This window comes from Oryza glaberrima, chromosome 6 (genome assembly GCF_000147395.1).
Source record: "Oryza glaberrima chromosome 6, OglaRS2, whole genome shotgun sequence".
NCBI lineage: Eukaryota > Viridiplantae > Streptophyta > Magnoliopsida > Poales > Poaceae > Oryza > Oryza glaberrima.
The window spans coordinates 28,766,530-28,784,746 of record NC_068331.1 but is presented as its reverse complement, the minus strand read 5'-3'; the positions used below and the strand labels follow the sequence as shown (position 1 = coordinate 28,784,746).

The window sequence follows — 18,217 nt, the reverse complement described above, 5'->3', positions numbered from 1 at the left end:
TGGTGAAAAATTCATTAACTCATTACTTGAAACAAACAGGTTCAAAGAGTTGGATCATTGTTTTGCGTTTAACTCAAAGGCATAAAGACAATTAGTGCCACATAAATAAGCCAACATCCCCTCAAAACATAAGCCAACATATATTAATATTATTAACGTCTACTCCTACTTCTATCATCAACCCAAAGTAAGCAACCTGGATAAGATTCTTGTCACAAAACTATATATGCCCAGCAACAGCACAACTCCTTAACCCCCATTCAAGCCAACAAACCACTGATACGATAATATTTGCATCCAGGCAGGCTGCAGTATGATGCATATATGTCACTGGGTTCGCACATTCTACTCGGCGGCTTCTGCATCCTCCTCAGGTCGTCCAACTCTTGTGTCTACATCAAATAAAATAGCTATTATCTCATAAAATGTCCTTGAAGCAAGAATTAGTACTCAAGAGGAAGAGCATTCATGTTGTCCACATTGAGTACAACAGGAAAAGCAAAACCTAAAGCAATATACTACTTTTTCAAGTATGCTTTGGTCAAGTACTACCTTATTATTACTTGCTCTATTCTCTTGTTCTTTTGACATGGTACGAATGCACTTTGATTAATTACTTCATATTTAAATGCATGCTAGCTAAATATATTACACGCATAATGACAAGGAAACAAGAGTGACGACACATTTACTGCTATGAATTTTCACGAAGAATGCAAATAATTTTATGCATTAGTCGTCGACATTTTAGTGGAGGTGTCTTTATTCTGTTAACAAAGTTCAGGTTTTGTTTTTGCAAGTACAGTTAGAAACACAACGTTTGTCTGAAACTCACACAAAACAGTATATTGCATAATGAGTATTGGTACTACTCTGCCAAAAGGACTCTTGGTACTGTTCTGCCCTTGTATCAACATATCAAGCCTATCACCCTAAATAAAGTTACTACATTCTAGTCCTAGTTTGGTCATTCGGACCATCATAAACAAAGAACTATAATGATCAGCCCTAGATCCTTAAATGGCATTTTATTACCCATATGCACATGGTGCTGCATTTGTTCTGGAATACGAGCGGTAATTAAGTACCTGTGGTAGTGTTGAGGCGTTTGGAGATCCCAGTTGCAAGGTAGCATCGCATGGAGTAGAGGGTGTTCTTTTCGGGGTCAAGCTTGGCCACTCCTCGCAGCTCCTTGTTCCTGACGTCAACAGCGACCATCATTCCTCCCATCTTAGCACCCCTGCCGGCAGCGTTGCCCAAGAGGTAAACAACATCATCATCGATGCAACTCAAGGCCGGGTAACTCAAACGCAGGCGTCCTAGGGACAAGGAAGAGGTTGCCCCTTGACCTTGAGCCTCCTCCCTGTGTTCATCACCGCTGTTGCTGAGCATGAGGCTATGAAGCAACCCGTAATGGTGACTTGGGTTGGTGTCAAGATGGACTTCACGCGATTCAGCAGTGCAGTCACGGCGCCAGTCGTCCCATGAAGTGACCGGGATAGGCATGCTCCATGTAGTGATTCTCCACGAACCAGGGTGGAACACGGAGCGTCGCCGTGTCGGCTGAGGTTCTCTGCTGCGGCGAACCCATTCAAGGTATGAAGTAGGATCTGCAGAGGTGGAGGTGGGTATGGTGGTGGTCACCGTTCTTGGCGAAACGATCTCCATCTCCAGATACTTGATGGAATCCTTGTGTTGGCTGATGGCGATGTCCCGACAGAAGGACACATCTTCATTGAGGTACCTCCTCCAATTGCCCTTGGCCGGCCACGGCAGCGGCATGTCGCGGAGCTTCCTTGGAGACATTTCGTCGAGCACGTCGCAGAGGAGGATGCCGCGCCAGAGATCAACCCAGCCCACGGTGCCCTTCGCACCTCCGAGCGTGATGGTCTTGGTGGTGACGTGGTACAGCTGCCTCTTGGCTGAGTCCGGGATAGGGCACAGCCTGTCCCTCACCGGCTCCTCCACGGACACCTCCTCCGATGTCCAACTCCCAGACGAACAAGAAGATCTGTACAGGTGCAGCGTGGAAGTGAACTCACTCCAGACGTGGAGGGCGGCCACGACGTAGCGGTCGTCGCCGCAGCTGAGTATGGCGAGCTGGTGGTCACCGAGGGTAGGGGGAGACGGGTTGGGGAGCAGATCCAGTTTCGGAGACGGGGGATCCGGATGGTAGACCAAGTAGTCGTTGTCATGCGGGGCACCAAGCTGAACGATGGGGACTCGGAGGAGGAGGAGGAGCTGGCCGTCGGCGTCGTCGACGGCGGCGGCGATGGCTTTAGGCACGCGAAGCAGATTGCCATTGAAGGATGGGAGATCGGGGCAGTGGACGGAGAAGTGGGAGAGGGCAGGCGGGGACGCCTCCCACAAAGTCACCTCGATGGGATGGCCGGCGCTCAACCTGCAGCTGGCGGTGGAGGCGTTCTTGAGGGTGGACGTGTAGCCCCGGACGCCGAGCAGGAGGCTGCTGGCCGTCTTCTCCCCGGCGGCGCCGCCAGTCGCGGCCATGGCGTCGAATTAGGGATTTCGATTTTGGGGGTAAGGAAGGGGAGCGAAGGCTTTTTATTTGGGATGCCCGCACCCGGGGTGATTAGTCCGCAAATGACCTAATTAGCGCTAATGGTAATATGTACTGGAGTAATATTTTTTTAAAAAAAATACATCAATAATTATTTTTTTTTAGGATAGTTCACAGTTTTAAAAAATAGTTGAAAGATCATGAATTTTCAGTTGAAATTTTCCATAATTCGAGTTGAAAGTTTTAGAAGTTTGAGTTAGAAATTTTTTTAATCGCGTTAAAAGTTTTAAAATTCCCAGTTGAAAGTTTTCATAATTCAAGTTGAAAGTTTTTAAAATCAGGTTAAAAGTTTCAAAATTCGAGTTGAAAGTTCAAATTTCATGTTGAGAGTTCAAAGTTTTCAAATTTTGAGTTAGTTTTAAATTTTAGGTAGGACTTTTTTTTTATTGAAATATGTAGATCTTTACCTATCATAAATGTTTAAGATGCTTTTGCCAAGTATTTTTATACGTTGTCCCAGTATAATGCGCTGCGCAGTCCAATTTCCTCCCTGTGCGTATTTTTTTCGATTTTCCGGCGAGCTGGTGTAGGCCGGTGTACGATACCCGCAACGAGCCTCGGATTTCTGACGGATTGTTCTCGAGCTCCAACATCCGGTGCTCGAGCCCTTGCCGCTGCCTCTCGTTGCCGGCCACCAGCTCCCTCATCTTCAGGAGGTCCTCACGGGCCTCCGCCAGGTCACGTAGCTCCCTCATCTTCAGGAGGTCCTCACGGGCCTCCGCCAGGTCACGTACCAGCTAGCCAACACGCTGGTTTGCTGACGACGCTGCCGCCCTGGCCTCCTCGACCTCGCGGCCTACGCCCCGAGCACCGGCCTGGAGGAGGCGCTCCATCTCCGCCTGGAGCTCCCCCCAGGTGAGGGCATCGGTGGACGGGCCCCGAGCAGACACAAGGTTGACGGCGGGGCTACTCGACGTCGCCTCCCGGTCCTTAGTAGCGACCACTACATCTGTCGAGGTCACTGCAGGGGACGCACTGGAAGCCGCACCGGTCCCACCTTGCGCCGCCTTCGCCTGCGCCGCCCTACGAAGAGTTTCCTCTTTCTCATAAAGCTAGGTGATCAAGATTTCGTGAATGGAAAAACTTCAAGAACGTCTACTTACTTCTCGCCGATCGTCACTAGCCTTTGCCTTCGCTGAGGTGGGGAGACGCGTCCGAGTCCTAAGTAAGATACGACGGTGTGAGGTCCAGTCACTCCGACTACACGTTAAAAAACAAGAGGGAGGCTCACCGCCGGGTTTGGCGCCTTCCGACGGGTCCCGAGTACGGAGGAGAGTTCCTCCCCTTCCTCGGAACGTTGCTGCCACTCGTGGTAGCAGCAGCTGCAACGTCGGACGCCTCATTGGTGACGCCCTCCTTCAATGACGCCGCTGCCTGGTGGTCCGCGAGTGGTCCGATGACGTCCGCAGAGGGAGAACCTGCATAACGTGAAGTCACAACGCGATCTCGAGGAGAAGGATGTAAAGGAGTCATCGAGTACACTTACATTAATTGCAGCGACGCGTTCGGCCGGACCCTTCTCACAAAGGGGGACCGGGATGTCGCTCGCCGTTGAGGGAGCGCTGATCATCACCTGGCCGACAAGGCGTCCCACGGTGTCGCTGTCCAGACCTGTAAATCGAGGACGAGAACTCGATAAGCCAGGAGAAACAGACGTACTCGAAGTAAAATTCGAAATGCAAGAAAAAATACCCTGAGGAGAAACCCGGGTCACGTCCTCTGGCCCAGAGTAGTCAAAGGCCGCATGGGCGTGGGCCTGGAGCGGTTGGATCTGCCTACCTACGAAGTCGACTTCGTACCCCGACAACCCCCGTGTTCGGAGGTCATCGATGATGTCGATGAAAGACTAGAGGGAGGGAGTCAGGGCGGGTTTGGCGGTCCACTCTGGGATTTTGTCTGGCTGCTCTTCAGGGACAACAAGGACGGGATCCGAGTTTTCTATCTAAAGATAGAACCATCTCGCCCGCCATTTGCTACGAAAAGAGGGGCACCGGAAGGGGATGTAACGCGACTTCAGGCGATCTCGAAGTCGGAACCCAACACATCCAGATACCCTGTTGGGTTCCATCCAGCGCAACTCATAGGAAAAGCGGAAGATATCAAGGAAGGGCTCTACCCCAATGTAGGCCTCGCAAAGATAAGAGAAAATGCTAAGGAACGCGATGGAATTGGGATTCAAGTGAAGCAAAGAAAGGCCATAGAAGTTCAAAACGAGAAGAAGAAATTCAGAAGGTGGAGGAAGAAAACCGCAAGAAATATAATCTTCGACCGCAACCATATGGCCCAAGATAGGTTCGGGTTCAATACCTCCTGTCTCCCTCTGCATGGTCCCACAACCAGGGAGGGCGCCGTCCCTCACCGTCACCGATCACCGCAAAAGAACCAGCAAAGATCTAAACCCAACTCCGTCTGCTTCGCGACATGTATAAAAAAAAAGGATTCATCACATGTATAACAAGAGGGAGCAAGTAAGTAAAACAAAATATTCTTTCCTAGAAGTTAGCATACAAGTTGCCTGTGTGTGTGTGTGTTTTTATAGGTTGTCAGTATAAGAAATAACACAAGTACTCTGACACCTAGGTATTGCTTACTTAGATGTTTGCTGCACTGCAAGTGCCAAAATCGGCCAATTCAAGTTATACACAAACAAACATTTGAGCTTTTGTGGACTTAGTGCATGAATTAGAGTACAATTAAGAATGGTAGAAATGTGAATCAATTCAATCCTTACAACACACAACTTGGATACAGATATCATGATTTCGATAGGATTAAATTTTCTCTCGGGAGCAAGAGAAGGCACCTACCTCGGTAGCGAGGCCGGTGTGTTGAAGTCGGGCTCCCCTGCAGCGAGGCCGATGACCGGCTCGCCGGCCTGCCGCAACGTCGTGGCCTGGTCTGTGATTGCCATGTTCTTGGACGACCGGAGCGCCCTCATCGTTGGGCTGATGGATGCGTCCACCGCCTCCGCCCTCACCACCGCCGCCATTCTGGCCCTCCCCGCCGCCGGTCTCTTCCCGGACACCCTGCAAGAACCAAGAACCAAAAGATATCCCTCACCGTCACCGATCACCGCAAAAGAACCAGCAAAGATCTAAACGTCGCAGATCGGCTGCTCACCAGACAGAGTTGGGACTGAAGGGATGAGCTGGATCCGCCCATCACGTCGCTGCCGACGGCGAATGCAGCTTGGAGATGATGAGAGAGGCGACGGACGTGAAGAAGCAGCCTACAAACGACGCGACGACGAGCCCGAGCGGATCGGCGCGAGCGGGGGTGGAGAGACGACGAAGGTCGCCGGATCAACCCCTCCCTTCGCCGTCGACGGCGGATCCACGGGAGAGGCGGCGGATCGGCGTCAGCGGGGGCGGAGAGACGACGGAGGTCGCCGGATCCACCCCTCCCGTCGCTGCCGACGCGAGAGGCGGTGGATCGGCGCGAGCGGGGGCGGACAAATGATGGAGCTCGGTGGATCCACCCCTGCCGTCGCCGCCGACGGCGGATCCATGCGAGCATGGAGAGGAGATGTGGAGGAGCGCCGGTCAACGGGAGGCGGAACGACGGAGAGCTGGTGAGGGCGAGCGTGAGAAGGGAGAGGAATGGAGAGAGTAAACGAGCGGCTTGTTTGGTAACTCGAGGGAAGAGGATTGGGAGTTTACAGGAGGGAATTGATGATGAGATTAAGATGAGAATTTGATTTTTAATCCCAATATCTTGTTTGGTAGAGGTGATGGAAATTGATAGGGAGTTTAGTTGGAGATTAGATCATTAATAATAACGGATGGTCGAGATTTGCTTAGACAAAGTAAAGGAGGAATTTCCTCCCAATTACCTACCCCTACCCAGGTATTGAAAAGGAGGGAGTTCCTTCCTCAATTTCTCATCTCCATCTCACCAAAATTCTCATGTCTCCTAACCAAACAAGACACTTAATAGCCTCATCCCTATAAACTCCTAATCCCAACTAAAAACTCCCTCCAACCAAGAGAGGAGTAAATGAGATGGGGGAGAAGAAACGAGAGAGCAAGAGAGAGAGTAAACGAGAGATTTTGGCTCTCCTCGGTAGTTTCGGAACGAGAGAGCAATATACCAAGTTTAGGTGCGGTAAGTTTCTTTGTAATTGTAATTGTGCTAATCCACCAAGTTGATTTTTGCTGGTCCACCAAGTTGATTTTTGCTGAAAAAAAAGAATAATTAACTATTTACCAATCTTACAAGTGATAAAAAGAATTTGTCACTAAGCCTATATGTCATAAACGCAGGGTGGCCCACATGTCATAGACAGCAAGTGACAATTTTTTTTTGCCACATCTTAAAAGTGACAAATAGTTAAATGCCCAAAAAAAATTAAGATACACGTATACTTCCCAGACAAGTGATATATTTTATATTGTTGACATCATAATCACCAAAACTTTCACTTTAATATTTGTTTGAGATAAAAAAAAGTCAATTGTAATAAAATTTTTCACTCAAGAGTCAACGCGCTATATATCATCCATGTGTCACACGACCAGTCTCCACATGACTCCACATATTTTGAAGCGAGATCACATACTTTGTGACCACTACAACACTGTAAGTAAATATGCAATAGTATTTTAAAACCGTCTTGATTATCATTAGTATTATGATACAATTACCTATTTTAAATGCAAAAATTGTTTTGGTTAATCACACAAATTTTGTCCATCACCTCTTACATGAAAGTGACCAAGAAATTCACCATGTGTTCCTCCCATAGTACAATCACTAGAAAACTTGGCATGGCTTTGCCACGCCATTACGGTGAATGGCCTAGTGTTCTTAGCAGAGTGGCCTAAACTCGGGAATTTCATTTTAAAAATACTCCAATATATTGTGTTCATTAAAATGCTCCAAAATGGTAAGTAGACTGCCAACATGATTACAACAAATATAACCATATAAGTCAACATTGAGGCCCAAAGAATAATTTCATATGAATTGCAGATCATTTCATAGAAATTGTCTGTCGCCATGCCAACTCAATAAAACCACAGCCCAGTCATTCTCATCCTCATCCATCGGATTCATGGGAACAAAATACATCCGGTCCTGGTATAGAGTGCACGTCATATCGATATAGGTGTTGTATTTATATGCACCCCTAATACGACTCATCATGTAGATGCATGATCTTTTACGCCTTGATGCTCACAGTGAATGAACGAACTTCTCATATAAAACAAATTGGGTAAAGCAGCTATAACATAATATATTGTTATGTTCACAGAGAAAGCAACATGAAAAAAAAGAGAGTAAAATGGTAGGACTTAATATACCATTACGCTCACAGTAACGAATACTGACATGAGCATGGTTCTACCATCCACGTGTGCTACTGTCTTATTAATCAGCAAGTCTGTTTCCTCATTTGAAGCAGTTATTCAAGCATATTCAGCTCTCAATGACAGTAGTGAGAAACTCTACCTCCTAAGATTCATGCACACTGCACACATCATCTATAAATTGCAAATGGTTTATTTCGGTCTACATCATCTAGTTTGAACTAAACTCAATAAATTTTAGCCCAAAAATAATCTTATTTAGGAATGACCTGATTTATCTTGTTTATTTGAATAAAGCATGTGTTCTCTGCATTTACAATAGACCCATCAAAGAACAATGTTTATTTGAAAATGAACTATAGGAAGATGCACAGCTAGCTTGACTGAATCATTTACATTGAAGCATAAGAACTGTGTGCCATGCAATGCAAAACTTCTTTTCTCAATTAGAAATTTAACTATTTTCTTGACAAACTGCAATATAAATTTCTGAAGCTGCACAACTGGTGTTTATTATATTAAGAGGTATGATATCTACCTCTGCCATGGCATTAGTTATGATATCTGGAATGGGCTCTATAGTGTCACCGATCCACCGTATCTGGAATGAGCTGCCCTTTTCTTGGTAATTTGCTATCTGCTCCACAGTTGTCAAAGAACCAATATCAAAATGCAATTTCAATATAGCAGCATCAACGAAGACGGGGAACGGAGAGAGTTAATGATGGGTGATAAACTCAGGCTATTCTTCAGAGTGCTACCAACAGGCAGAGATAAATTACAGAGCTGTAGAATATCTCTTTTTGCTGAAGATTATTAACAACATCAGTGATTCAGTGTAAAAAAGTGAAACCAGATTAATGGAATGGAATAGTGAATTAAATTCGTTAGCTTTAGAGAGATGATGCTGCCAGACTGGAGGTTTCAAAATGTTACATAAGATTATAATTCAATCAAAGGACACATTTCTATTTCAGAAAAGATAGCTAAAGAGAGCATTTGCTTTTCATTCTTCAGTGATAATCTCAGTTTGAAGTGGAGTCGCGATTGAACTTTTGTAGTGTACATCTGAGAATAGCATAGTAGGATGCTTCACTGGAATGATCAATTTATATTTTGAACTTATGAAATAGTAAAAGCTGAAGTACTCCTACATCACATTTAACCTGTCTCAACCATAGTAGTGCTCAGAGAAGAATTCAGAAACCATGGTTTGCAGAGAAATTGAGCATCATGATTCACCAAATATACTGAACATTTCAACATTGGCACAGTAATAACTAACTTCAAGGCCTCAAGGAATATTCATAGTAAAATGAGAAGACTTTTTTTTTCTCTGAGGAATAAAATGGACCATATTTTTATGAAGCTGTATCAGACTTGCTCAGAAAATTGCATGGTACATTGTATAGCCAATATTCTATTTCTTGAACCTATCTAACTATGTCAAAAGGTGTGAGTTAGACTTATTATATAACTATATGAGTGAACTGACAACAGGAATAATCCCTGCGAGTAGGTTCAACTGATAGGATCTATACATTCTGGAATAAATGAACTAAATTTGTTTGACGACATAAACTTGATAGGTCTAGATACTCGCTAAGCTATCATAGGAAGAGTAAAATCTTTCTCATAACAAAGCTATGACCATTGGCAAAAGACAGGATGGTCTAGTTGCATAGAAGAATTATCAACAAGGACAACCACATGATAGACTATTTGTCATATTTCAGACAATAATAGACATATATACATGTTTGTTTTGTTGGGATACGCGTAAGCTACGATAGCATAAATCAAAATTTTCTATCGCGTAAACCAGGAACCATGCAAATATTAGATCATAGATCGTTACCACTCGACGCGCTGCGCAGCGGAAAAAGGCGCTAAGAAGTCGAAAGAATTCTCGCGAAGTAGCGCGCGTCAATGTAGAGGAAGTAGTCGATCGCACCGGCTCGACCTTCTCCTCCTCGTGCGTTCTCCTCGCCGTATTCCCACGCCGATCAGCACCGCAAACCAACGGCACCTCTACCGGTATCCACACGTACAGGGACGGAACGCCACGCGCAGATGTGCTAGCACCCGCGCGCGGCTAGGGTTTTGCTCGGGGAGGGAAGCGACGGATAGGGTTTCTCACATGATGCAATACCTCCGCCGGTCACACCCCTCACGAATATATAGGATCCATCACTCGGGCCTCCAAGGCCCGTAGGACTCCTATTCGGATCTCTATCCGAATTAAGCTAATATTGGATCTCCATCCAATCCCCTTATTCTAGCCCATTAAGCGGGCGACCCTGTAGGTTCATGTATACTCGGCTGTAACCCGAAAACTCCTTTTCGGTCCACGCGTCAACAGCGGCCCCTAGCAGAACGTATTGACCCACCGGGCATACATAAAGATCATATCGGCTGAACCTCTAGTATATACTTGTATGAACCCCTTTGCCTCACGATATTGATTAAGCTCAAGGCTAGATATGTGCCATCCTCTAATAGCTCAATCATTCACTCAAACATGTTGATAGATTATATAACTTGTGATTGACTCCTCAATCACCTTTGGCATGGCCATGCACTTTCATAATCTACAACATCGAGGGGCCCAGAGATATCTCTCCATAGGAGGGGCAAATCCCATCTTGATCATTCATATCCCACTACATGTTTCATAGCATGCCCGAAAACTACTTTTATAACTATCCAATTACAGAGTAGCGTTTAGCAGTCCCTAAGTAAGCTACTACACATGTTGGGAACCATGATAATCTCAGGTCTAAGAATTCAACACCAACACTAAATGAGATCACTAATGACACAACACATATGGCTCTTGCAGTGTCTCATGTTGGATCTATCCAACAACATGTTCACCAACCTGTGTCCACATTATTAATTTGGTATCTCCATACCATGATCCATAAGACATGATCCTCAATTAATACATGTGCTGATCATATAAACATATTTGTTCCACATATGATATTTGATCAGGGATCCTTTAGAAATAGTAACAAACAACATAAAGAGTCTCATGAAAGAATCACATATTTATTAACCAATAATGAGTTATCTATTTCAAGAAACAATATCGGATAAATATGTAAACATAGTATGAAATACAATCATCTCTATGATTGCCTCTAGGGCATATCACTAACATCTTTTTCAGATACTGCTATGATATCATATGTGTCATTGTGTATTCAGCTTGTTAGTTTCTGCCATACATTGTTGAAGTGTTTTTCGTTGCTAAATAGGACAAATTTTATACTTGTAGATATACAAATACACCTAATTGAACTTGATTAACATAATTCTGTACAGAGCACAGCTAGCAGGCAAAGGTGAACAGAGATGTAGTTAACATGCCTAGGTGCTGATGTGTGAAGGTGTTACGGATGCTTGGTCTTCTGCCACCTTCGTACTGTGAGTCAAGAAATGCCAACTCTTCAGATTTCAGACAAAGACAAAACATTTTACAATGCGACAGTTAATTTTTGGCAACTAATTCATTCCTTGGTGCCAATCTGAGCAATATTCAGTAGCATCGTGTAACACGCAAAAACCACCGAAAACAGCAAAAGAAATTCCTTCTTTTTTCTTAACTAGAGCTAGGGGCGCGCCTTTGCGCGCCGCCTGGAAGTTCATCTAACAAACCAAACAACACTCTTCTTAAAAAGAAAAGGCAAACAATATGATTACAGCTATAGGACAATGAGTACTCGCTTTCACATGTGAAGTAATTCTACTCAAGCTCTTCAGTTTCACCGTCTGAGAATAAGTACATTGTTTCTATGCACGTCATAATTTACTGGTACAAATCGCTTCAAGTTCATACTATGAGCCAGAATAAAATGAAAAATGAATTGCTATGGACGTGGGGTTAGCACCATGATGAGCAGCTGCCATACTAAAAGGCCATATTCAATAGAGTATAGGTCGATTCTTGGAAAGACAAAAATGCTCAGGCTCCCATAGTCTGTGGATACATTCCGCATCTTTGAATATCCTGGAATGTTTCTTCAGTAAGATCAAAGAAGACATAGTTAATGAGTGGGAAAATTCATGAGAGGAACATGGAAACACAAACCTTAGTAAAATTGTACAAAAATGATAGAAAGAACCTTCTTCCAAATAACTCAGTGCAAGTGAAATATATATAAGGAACCCACTGATGTAGCTTGGGGAAGATGTGAAGATGCTTGCGATACAATTACAGTTTATAGAACATGACGCAAAAAATTTAAGATTAGTTTAGAAACTCAAGAGAGTACCGTTATAAATGCAGACTTAACATCAAGGCTAGCACAAATAGAAGATGAATTACAAGACTTACCTATGAGAATGAAGATAAGTTGAAAAGTAGAAGGATATTACTGTTATTGTCAAGGACATGGGAGGACCAGAGAGCTTACCCAGTCATTACAATTTAGAGATGAACCACAGATTTGCATATGGAAAATGATATAAATGATATAAGAGGTTTGCAAGATGATCTGAGATCTAGCAATGAGAATTTGCTAAGAGAAGAAAGACTGATATAAGAGCTTTAGTCTATCCTTGCAAGCCTGACTTCGAAACTTAGTCAAAAGAGTATGGCCGTGCTTTTCAATTTCTTATATAGTCTTAGCTGCCTCCAATTTGTTCACTTGTTGGATAGATTAGGTAACATAAATTTGATTGATTTTCCTGATGATCATAGATTTGTTCACCTCCTCCGCCATCTTGTGCCTGGCGCCGCCTCCGTCTTCGGTTTGCAAACGTGAACACTGGCATCACCTACATGAAAAATCAAATGGTTAATGGTGTGCAACACTGTCAACTTTAAGGTGAATTTGTGTCAACAAAATTTCAGTCAAGCTGCACGAAAGATTCAAAAGTCCCTGAAATAAATTGAGATAACAAACAATCCTCCATGCATAACAGTATTGAGTACTGGCCCCATTCGAGTTTAAGATAAAAGATTAAGTTCGGACAGGTAAAACGAGAAAATCATTAACATCTCACTAATTAAGGTTTAATTATTTTAAAATTGAAAAATAGATTTATCTTATAATTAAAGCTTCTATATAAATTTTTTTCGTTCGAAATATACAGTTCAACAGTTTAAAAAAACGTATTTATAAAAATCTAGGTAAAATCTGTATCTTAATCAAAAAAAGAAAAATAGAGGCTGAAGAAACCTTGAGAGAGCAGTAGAGTATGGCACTGGGATGATGCCAAACTGCTTTCAGAACCGATTCACTGCTGCTGTTGGCATCTGCAGATTTGATGAGTTCAGCTCCAAAATGAAATCTGCATAAGCAAAGCATCATGAGTTCTGAAAAGCGAACTGTTTTTTTTAAAAAAATCTTACAGATATGAACTGTATTACAAGCAGCTGCGAAGCCACAAACCTATAGCTCTGGCAAATCCATCTGGGCAGCACCGAGTCGCCGGCGCGTGCTGCGTGGCGGCGGCAACGCCGGGAGGGACGAGGCGGGAGGATGAGAGCACCACGGCAATCCTCTGCACCGATGAGATGATGCTGCACATGTACTGCTGCGCCATGGCGGGCACGCTGCCCTGCAGGTGGCTCTCGAACGCGAACTGGAACGCGATCGTCATCACCGCCTTGGAGCTCGCCGCAGCAGCACAGCCGCTGCTATTGATGCCGCTGATCCTGCTCCATGGCGTCGCTGCTTCGAGCATGGAAGCGAGATCCAGCATGCAGTTCGAGCTAGATGTGTCCTAACATTTGCAAGGAAAGAAAATCCAGAAGAATTATGTTTTTTATAGCATAAAAATTTTAGAAAATTTGATTCGAAATGCTAGTGTATTATCTAATTGTGTGAGATTTACTTACAGAGGAGAATCGATAGGGATGATGTAGAAACCGGAAGGCAGCAGCGGAGAATCATCACTGAACGATGCATCGATGGGTGCAAAGATTAGCTCTGAACATGTTCCTGCACTGCTCTCCTCTACTCCATTGTACATCTGCCATTGCAATCAGGCCAAGAACACAAGTTTTACAGAGGAAAAAAGAAAATGATTCTTCAACTGGTGATAAGTTTCATGAATCAAGAAGTCACCTGCAAGAGGAACAGATCACGGTGCACCAGTGTATCTTGGTAGTTTCTGGTGTTTCCTAGCTTGATAACTTCCAGGAACTGAAACAGTAGATGGTTGCACCAAAACATCGAGCAGGAAAACAGAATTGGACAGGACCTTTTTTGTAACCGACAGACAGTAGAAGATGGACTTACCTCTGCAGGTTCAAAAGTGTGTGCTAAAGGAAGTATGACCTGACCACTGAATCCTCCAAGACGAGACATGGGTAAATTGCAGAAGTTTGGTTTCATCGTCGGCCCATTGTGACTGGTGTTCGCGCAAAAATTGCAGTAGTGATGGAGGAGAGACATCCTAGCAAACAGCAGAAGAAATATTGTATGAAAAATATTGGCAATTACAAAACAAACAAAAAGAAAGTACTAATTCTAGTTTCATAGTGAAGCTAACCTGCAACAGCATGGATGCCTTGGCACAAAGAACACCGGTACTGACAATAGTGAGTCCACTGCTGAATGTTGCATTGCAACCGGTCACTTTGGATGAATTGACAGAGATGCAAACATCGTCGATGCCATCGCTCTCGATCACGGACCATCCATCATCCGCAAGCCCATTGAGAACTTCATTGAAGCCTCTGAAAAGAGAGCATGCAAAATTATTTTTCACACTTTTGAATTGAAGATTCATGGCAAGAACCAAGAAGCATCTGCTGTTCAGGAGTCCTACGTGGTGAGCTTTTTGGCTCAGAGCATGCAAAGCCGCAAGCTTCCTTCCCCATCCTGTGATCACAGAACGGGTATCTTTGTAGGCAACCTGCCTCAGGCAGCGTAAAGACTGAATTTTGCATGACTGAATTAGGCAATAATTTTTACAAATCAACAAGAACATCAAGAACAGGGTACTATAATTACTGTACCGCCATCGATATCTTCTGCGCAACCAAGGCAGAAGATTCATACAGAGGTCGCACAACTTCAGGCACGCTCCAAGGCTGTGAACACAAAAAAATTGGCTGAAATTTCTTTCTGCTAGATGAATGAACTATTTGGATAAGAAATTGTAATGGTTATTAGTTATTACCTCCAGGTCCATATGATCAACGATGTGTATCACGCTGCCTCCACCATCGCTAGGTCGGATCAAGAACCCACTGGGAAGCATCTCATCTCTGATAAAAGGCTGGACAAGTGGCATGCTTGGGCCTCCTTGCTTGCTACTGAGTGATCTCTCACACACCTTCAGAATTCAGAACAAGAACATTCAGGCAAGCAGACAAGACATCATAGTGACACACAAATACTTTGGTATTAATTGCACATCAGCACATGGATAATTTGTTTTGCGCTCCATGATCAGACAACTAACCACTAAGCTTCCATCACCGAGAATGGAGGTGTACCGCAGCAGCCAGAAGTCGTGAGCCGGCGCCAGCGTCGTCGGAGCATAGAGTTGAAGACTGAATACAGATTTCAGCTTCGGAATTTCAGGTTGAGCTAAGAATTTGCCACAAAAATTTTCAGGCTTGTCTGTTCTTGCCTGCATGTAGAGCAGCTTGACCTTCCATTTAGCACAACACTAATGAGTTAAATCAGAACATGAACAACCAGACAACTACCCTACCCCTGCATCAGAAACATGAAGCTGCACAGATAAGTTTTTATCTCAGTCGTCATAAAGCAGTGAAGAAAATCAAGCAAAAAATGTAATTGCACCGACGAGTGAGATGGACAGATTGTTGCACCTCATTAAAAATAAAAAGCCCCAAACCTCCTCTAAGTCAATGAAAATTATAGGGAATGCAATAAGCCACGAAATAATTGCATGCTAGAAAAAAGTGGCTTGAATAAACTAATCTGAGAGCTCCAGTCCACGGTTGGTTTCTCTTAAACATTGAATTATATGAAGGCCTCTATTCAATGGGTTTATTAGTATCAACTTGCATTTAACAGGAACAATGGCCACTACAACTGAAACAATGGTACAATACGATCATCAAAGATTCAAAGTTGTCAAGCTCTGTGACCAATAGATACTTACCTTTTAATTGAGTTGCCAATGCCCCAACGTTATAGCCTGATCCTTACCTTTCGGCTTCTTGCTATTACCACCCTACTACAATGCTATTTCTATCACCTGAAACAGTAAGAATCATGGAAAAAAGATTCTCGGTTAATGATGGCAAGGATTGAGACTCTGACCGTCCAAAAGAAATAGTTCATGCAGCAATAAGAAATTAAAAATCTGCATCAAGTACACGAGATAGCCAAATAATGGATCAGGGAAATGACATTTATTTGATCCCTGCAAAATTTGCACATGAACATACAACTTGCCTATAGATGATGGTGGTGTGGCCGTGTGGGCAATATTGGGTGCATATGAAAATGCTGCAAGAAAAAAAAAGGGTGCCCTTTATACCGATCAAGAAAAAGAAGTGCATTTTAGCTTGATCAAGAACTAACCCAAAAGCAGGCTACTCGTCAACACTGTTTCACTCCCTCTCAGTGATATGTGTTCATGTCTATTCGGCCAGCAAGCACATTGCGTTCGTCAATACATGCTGTCACTGCCCTTTTGATCGCCCGCAGAAGAGCCACCCCAGCATGCACGCAGACAACAAGACAACAACAAGCTTTGAGTTGAAGGGAAATCCAGATTATATATTTGATATTAGTTAATTCAGTGTCTCAAAAAATATCATCAACTCCAATTTGTTGACCAAAAATCCTCTGCAAAACTGATAATTTCACAACCTTGATGCTACAGATCAAATAACAGGACTGAATGTGCCCTAGCTCCAAATATCACAATATAGGTGGTATGTGTTCCTATCGGGCTAACCTCACCTACTTCAGGGAAGAAATTGGTCAGCAGCCATACTTGGATAATGGCAGCATGACCGTCGCCGTGGCCTCGCACCGCCAGTGGCCGGCGCACGCGCAACACACCAGGTCCTTCCGCTTTGGTCACCACTTGCCACTCTTTGCCTCCATTAATGACACCACCTCAGCGACTAGCCACCATAGGTTTGGCCCCAACAATCACTTGAAATGAAAGTTGAGATTACAAATACGGCAAGCAGGAAAGCCGGTGAAATCAAACTGCAGCATCATGCCATTCTCCTCTCAAATATGGCCGTAAAGCAACACAAGAAGGGATGTTTTTACCTCTCAAATCTGTTTGCCGACACCGCCGCTGTGGTGGAGGAGGAGGCCACCATGTAACACAGAACATGTAACACAAGAAGGATGGCAGTGTTTTATCAGACTTGATTTGTACCTGAAGGGCGGCATGTTGGTGGGGAATGCGTAGATGCAGAGAACCATCTCCATCGGCCGGCATGCTTGGTCCGCCACAAACCGCACCGGATCTCATCGCTGTGTTCTTGTATCCGCCCCTGCCGAGGTCAGAGCACAATCCACACCGCTGCTGATTTACTCCAATCCATTCTTTCTATGAAAAGAAGAAAATCGAAATATCAAAAAAGGAACACAAAACTGAGTTCAACTTCAACCGTACATCATTATGCACGCTGCAAACCTTACCTCCGTGAGACACGCACCAACAGCGGGAAACACGACGATGATACCAGCAATGCAGCACCAAAGGATGGGGAGAAGCTGTGCCGCCAGTCGATCTGCGGCGCCCTCGCTTGATCCGCCGTTGGTCCCATTCGCACGAAAGGGGAAGAAATGAAGACATCAACCGAAGAGGCAGGGAGGGGAGAAGACAGAGCGACGCGACGAGGCGAGGACGAAGAAAGTATTGGGGTGGAGGCGCTCGAGGATGAGGAGGCCAGCGCGAGCTCGCACCCGGCGCTGCACCCGTCCCCCGCCGCCTACTCCGCGAACGCCGCGGCCGTGAGGACAAGGATGAGGAGGAAGGTGGAAGCTTCCACGGCGGGAGGTCGCTCGTGACGAAACCCTAGCGACGGGGCGGGGACGGGGATGGGGGCGGCGACGCGAGGCGTGGACGGGGGCAGTGGTGGCCGGCAACGGAGGCGGTGAAGGGCGGAGAATGGACCGGCGGCGGAGGAGGAGGAGGATGGCTGAGGGAGAGGGAGGAGGGGCGGCGCGCGGGGAGGCGGCGGCGGCGGCGACGCGAGGCGGGAGAAGGAGAGGGAGAGGGCGAGACGGGGGACGGGAGGGACGAGGAGACGAGCAGGCAGCGGCGGGCAGGTTGGGGGCTTGGGGCTGGGTGCACGGCGTTTTTGCGAAAAAGGCCCTCGTCTTTCAAGTTTTACAGCGCGACCCTAACTCGCCACATCTCC

The 18,217-nt window shown here is 45.0% G+C and overlaps 2 protein-coding genes and 1 pseudogene across 2 annotated transcripts; all 3 read right to left on the bottom strand.

Moving 5' to 3' along the window:
- LOC127777614 (uncharacterized) lies at positions 1–2,564 on the bottom strand. Its single transcript, XM_052304211.1, has 2 exons — positions 1,089–2,564; positions 1–392 (listed from the first exon to the last, which is right to left on the bottom strand). Exons 1-2 carry the CDS (start codon positions 2,506–2,508, stop codon positions 346–348), a joined length of 1,467 nt encoding a protein of 488 aa, XP_052160171.1. The 5' UTR covers positions 2,509–2,564; the 3' UTR covers positions 1–345.
- A 1,583-nt stretch (positions 2,565–4,147) lies between these two features.
- On the bottom strand, positions 4,148–6,094 carry LOC127776135 (uncharacterized). The gene is made up of 3 exons (XM_052302480.1): positions 5,699–6,094; positions 5,386–5,604; positions 4,148–4,189 (listed from the first exon to the last, which is right to left on the bottom strand). Exons 1-3 carry the CDS (start codon positions 6,092–6,094, stop codon positions 4,148–4,150), a joined length of 657 nt encoding a protein of 218 aa, XP_052158440.1.
- Positions 6,095–11,629: 5,535 nt separating this feature from the next.
- On the bottom strand, positions 11,630–18,107 carry LOC127776475 (homeobox-leucine zipper protein HOX29-like; annotated as a pseudogene).
- Positions 18,108–18,217: the final 110 nt, after the last annotated feature.

Excerpts from the sequence above, each read along its gene's own strand:
- LOC127777614 (XM_052304211.1), bottom strand. The coding sequence starts at position 2,508 with ATGGCCGCGACTGGCGGCGCCGCCGGGGAGAAGACGGCCAGCAGCCTC. Across the intron at positions 393-1,088 it reads ACGCCTCAACACTACCACAG|ACACAAGAGTTGGACGACCT; the intron begins GTACTTAATTAC and ends TATTTGATGTAG.
- LOC127776135 (XM_052302480.1), bottom strand. The coding sequence starts at position 6,094 with ATGCTCGCATGGATCCGCCGTCGGCGGCGACGGCAGGGGTGGATCCAC. Across the intron at positions 5,605-5,698 it reads TTCAGTCCCAACTCTGTCTG|GGTGTCCGGGAAGAGACCGG; the intron begins GTGAGCAGCCGA and ends TGGTTCTTGCAG. Across the intron at positions 4,190-5,385 it reads ACACCGGCCTCGCTACCGAG|GTCTGGACAGCGACACCGTG; the intron begins GTAGGTGCCTTC and ends CTCGATTTACAG.